General features: G+C 54.4%; 1 protein-coding gene across 1 annotated transcript; it reads right to left on the bottom strand.

Moving 5' to 3' along the window:
- Positions 1-932: 932 nt before the first annotated feature.
- Positions 933-2,656, bottom strand: LOC123106130 (UDP-glycosyltransferase 73C4). The gene has a single exon (XM_044528347.1). The coding sequence runs from the start codon at positions 2,521-2,523 to the stop codon at positions 1,042-1,044; it is 1,482 nt and encodes a 493-aa protein (XP_044384282.1). The 5' UTR covers positions 2,524-2,656; the 3' UTR covers positions 933-1,041.
- Positions 2,657-4,895: the final 2,239 nt, after the last annotated feature.

A 4,895-nucleotide genomic window follows, 5' to 3' on the forward strand; every position in this document is an offset into this window, starting at 1 on the left:
GTGCGATGTAGACTTTTCACTAACTTTTAGTCACCGATAGGGGTCACATGCTCATTAGTGGAGGAGTTTTACGCACCCCGGTATTTAGGTAATCTGAAGTACTCCCTCCGTTCCTAAATAATTGTCTTTCTAGAAATTTCAATAAGTGACTACATACGGAGCAAAATGAATGAATCTACACTCTAAAACATGTCTACATACATTCGTATGTTGTAGTCCATTTGAGATGGCTAGAAAGACAATTATTTGGAAACGAAGGGAGTAGTGTCCAAGCGATTCGATGAACATTACTGGGGCACAATGACCGCCAACACTTTAACAAGCAAAACAACCTGTACTAGAAGCTACCAATAAAGTACTTTGGCTCGATTCCCCTATCATGTTCCCACATCAGAGTTAACTTAGAGCTGACACATAGAGACACGAGACAAACGAAGGACTCACAAAAGATTTAGTTGACTCTCCACCTAAATTTTAATCGTCGACGAGCAACATACCCATCAGAGGAGATTTTTGTCCGTCTGTGGTCTCTAGTATTGTCCAAGGACCGATGAACATTGTTGGGGGGCACAATGACCGCCGATGCTTTAGCAAGCAAGATAACATGTACTAGAAGCTACCAGTCAAGTAGGTTTTCTTTGGCTCTATTCTCCTATTACATTCTCGCATTAGAGATAACTCGGAGCTTAAAGCATTATTTTCTGAGTTTACTTAATATCATAGATATCCATATATAAATAGTTTAAGTTTAGAGCATGCGGGACAGCTGGTTGTCACATGTGCACGCGCGATGCAGAGGTCGAGGGTCATCGGTCATCCTCTTTTTCGGAAAAAATACATGTACACGTCTAGATGCAGAGGTTGAAGGTCATCCTTCTTTTCAAAAAAACATATGCACGCGCGTACCACCCATACACCACAAACAAAAGGACTCATCAAAACATAAGAGTATTTAACACATGAATATGGCCAAGAGGCCATTTTTTAACAAGGATAACTCCCGACATCTACATCGATTAATGCACACAGCCGGCTAATTAATTAAGCAAGGCAGTTCTTCTTGGCTCTTGCTTCCATGAGATCATCGACGAGACGACGCAGATCACGGTGGGAGGAGCCCCCTTCCGCAACGGCGGCACGACACTTGGCGGCGAGGTCCATCACCCTGCTCCTCGCCGCGTCCCCTGCCCCTCCAGGGAGCATGAACGCCGTCACGGCACGTGCCACGTCTCCGGCGGGGACCACCTCGTGCTCCTCATGCCTGGTGCTCCGCAGGCCGGCGCCGCACGGCCACAAGCGCTCCCCAATGCCCAGCACCTCCGTCACCAACCTCTCGGTGATGAACTGCTCGAACACCATGGGCCACGTCAGCACTGGCACCCCCGCCATCACCGTCTCCAGGACGGAGTTCCACCCACAGTGCGTCACGAACGCGCCAACCGCCGGGTGCCCCAGTATCGCCGTCTGCGGGGCCCACGCCGTGACGAGGAGCCCTCGGTCTCCCACACGCTCGGACCACCCCTCCGGCGGTGTCCAGTTCCCGGCGTCCCTCACCACCCACAGGAACGGCTTCCCGGCGGCCTCCAGCCCGAGAGCGAGCTGGCGCAGCTGAGCGTCGGAGACGTGGGTCAGGCTGCCGAAGCACAGGTACACCACCGAACGGCCCGGCTTCGAGTCCAGCCAGCCGATGCACGGTGGCTGTTGGTCGTCCACGCCGCCGGCCGGGGAATGGGATGGTGAGGACGACGAGAAGAGAGGGCCCACGAAGTAGGCGCGCTTCGCGTAGCCACGGAGCATGTACATCTCGCAGTACTGCCGCTCCAGCTCTAACGAGGTGTTCATGGCCTGGCAGAAGCAGTCCTCCACCGGAACAATCTTGCTGATCATGGAGTACCGACCACGGCCCCTCAGGAACTCCGGCAGCTCGGCCCTGGGTACCCGGATACTAGGGCCCGGAAACTGGGGGACCGTGGCGACGTCCACATCACCATTGTCGACGTCCTCCCGCTCGAGGTGGTGCAGGGCGAGCGTCGGGAAGGCGCCGATGGCGCTGAAGGCGACGCACGGCACGCCGAGCTCGCCGGCGACGCGGACGTTCCAGGCGAAGTGCACGTCGGTGACGACCGCGTCCGGAGACTGCGCCCTGGCGAGAGCCTCCTGCGCCGGGCGCGTCAGATGCTCGCTCAGGGCAGCGGCGTCGATGCGCCACGCGTCGGCCTCCGTGGCCCTGCTGAGGTTCTCCACGCCCTCCGGGAGTCCGTCCACGGCCGGGAACGGGTAGGTGGCTATCTTGACATGCTCGGGCTGCCCACGTCTCCGGAGCAAGGACTGGACGACCGGGACGTTGGCCGGCGTGACGGCGACGGTGGCCTCCACTGCAGGTCCAGCGGCGACGAGGCGGACGGCGAGGTCAGTGAAGGGCTCGATGTGGCTGGTGGCGAAGAAGGGGAAGATGAGGACGCGCAGCATCGTCTTCTTGCTGCTGGTGGTAGCACTAGCAGCAGCAGCGGCGGCAGAGGCCATTTCTTCTCCTCAGTCCTCACGTGGGGGTGGTAGGCTGGGTTTCTTCATTCAGCTGAGCACCACACAATCACAATCACCACCGACGGCCCGACGCTATCTATCCGAACCGAACGGAGGGAGCCAAGTTATCACGTTCATCTTTTTCTTCCGATCTAAGATGTAGAACCGCATGCTAGTCCAACTTGTCGAGGCTAATTATTGATGACACGCCAACGTCAACAACCATCCATAACTAAGAGCATCTCCAACACGCGCATAAAGGTTTCACGCGCTAAAATAGTTTTAGCACGTCACTGTAGCACTTTTAACATGCCGGACCCAACATTGATTTAACATATGCCCAAAAAATACGCGCCAAAAAAAACATGTAGTGCAAATTGTGAAGCTGTCAGGACCCCGAACCTAAGCCACACCGACCAGCAGGTAACACATCATATCACTTTGCGGCCTCACGCACGGTATTCCCACGGGTGACACCTTACCTGGCCCGTGACCGTTTGCGCATTTTGGCTCACGTATATGATAGTGTCGCTAGCATTCATATGACAGAGAACCCAGACTGACATGACTAGTCGTGAACCCAAAGTGACGCTAACTTACGGGGACATGTATACATGAACCAGCATCGAACATATCGGTCATCAGCGTGTGAATCTGGGCTGTAGCAACTGGGCCAACAGGACTCCGGGAACCCGGGCTGTAGCAGGCTAGCAGGACTCCGGAAGTCACCGCGTGACATTTCCCCGAAGGGACAGACACATGAACGAAGTGGATCACATGCCGGCCAGTAGTAACGCGGAGGAAAGGGGTTCAACTACCGCAGTATGTAACAGTTGAATCATTGTTGTCCTAATGCAGTAAAAGAGAGCAGGAGCGAGAGAATGGGATTATATCAGAATGAACAAGGGGGTTTTGCTTGCCTGGCACTTCCGAAGATAGTATATCTCTTCATCAGTGTCATCGAACTCATCGCCGGAACAACATCTACTGAAGGGGGACAAATACCGGCAATAGAGAGGAAACACAATCAATGCAATGCAACAATATGATGCATGAATGTGACATGGCAATATGCTGTTGATTGAGCTAATGCAACTAGCAACCATATTAAATGAAGTTGTTTTGAACCCTAGGTTCAAATTCAAACTCCATAAGTTAATATTCAAATGCCATTCACTTAGTTTGTCCTAAACAATGATGCTAACTTGCTCAAATATGCATGAAAATGCCATAAACAGATTCCTTGAATTTTTCTGATAATTTTTCATATATAACTTATTTCATTTGTAGTTATGGTTGAATTTCTATGAATTTTAGAAGTTTAAGCCTTTTTCTGGATTTTTTGATTAAATAGAATTAAACTAATTCCAGAAAAGGATTTACTACGCCAGCATTGCGTCATGCTTGCGTCAGCAAGTCAACAGCGCCGGCCAGGTCAAACCTGACCAGTGGGTCCCACTGGTCAGTCGCACAGTGCCGGCTCGAGCCACAGACACGTGGGGTCGGTCAGGGCCACATCAGCAATATCAACACTGACGCGTGGGGCCACAGTAATTATTTAAAACTAAACATGTTTTAAACTATGGTTAGTTAGGGCGTGGGGCCCATGTGTAAGGGGGTCAGGGGGTTAATTAGTGGGTGATTAGCCCTAACTAGGTGGCCACGTCAGCGCACCGGCGGTTAGCCGTCGGCGACCAAACAGGGCGGCGGAGGTGCTCGGGATTCGCCGTCCGGCGACCGTTCGACTCGCGGATTGGCCCTATGGGCTGCTGGACGTGCACCGCATCCAACGGAGTATGCAACTGGGCGAGAGGAGGCCGGAAACGACGACTGCAATGACGGCTGGCGGCGGCCGGAGTTCGGCTTAGCACGGGCGAGGTGCTGCACTTGTCTGTCGAGCGAGCTGAGCGACGGGGAGGACTCCTAGAAGTTCCAGGAGCATGCTGGTGCCACTGGACCGAGCGGAGATACTCAGGAGTATGGAGTTCGGCGGCCATGGCGGCGGCCGGAGCCCGGGGCTCGCGGGGACGACGGCTAACGGACGAGAACAGAGGGGGAAGCAAGGGGGGAAGGAGCAGGAGCTCACAATGGTCCAGAAGAGCAGCTCAGGAGCCTCGGGGAGGCAACGAGGCAAGCGTGGGGTCACCGGCGATCTTGGCGGCTGGATGTCGAAGAAGGGATCGATGGCGTCGTCTTGAGGCTCGTCTTCTCAAGTTCGTTGGTGGAGGTGATCACCAGTGCGAGGAGGCGGAGCCGTTGGACTCTCTAGCCGGGCGAAACGACGACGGTGGCTGCGGTGGTAGTGGACGGCGACGGCGGGCGCGACCGGTCCGGGCGGGAGAGAGGAAGCAGAGGAGAGGAGGGCCACGCGG

This window comes from Triticum aestivum, chromosome 5A (assembly GCF_018294505.1).
Source record: "Triticum aestivum cultivar Chinese Spring chromosome 5A, IWGSC CS RefSeq v2.1, whole genome shotgun sequence".
Lineage (NCBI taxonomy): Eukaryota > Viridiplantae > Streptophyta > Magnoliopsida > Poales > Poaceae > Triticum > Triticum aestivum.

Excerpts from the sequence above, each read along its gene's own strand:
- LOC123106130 (XM_044528347.1), bottom strand. The coding sequence starts at position 2,523 with ATGGCCTCTGCCGCCGCTGCTGCTGCTAGTGCTACCACCAGCAGCAAG.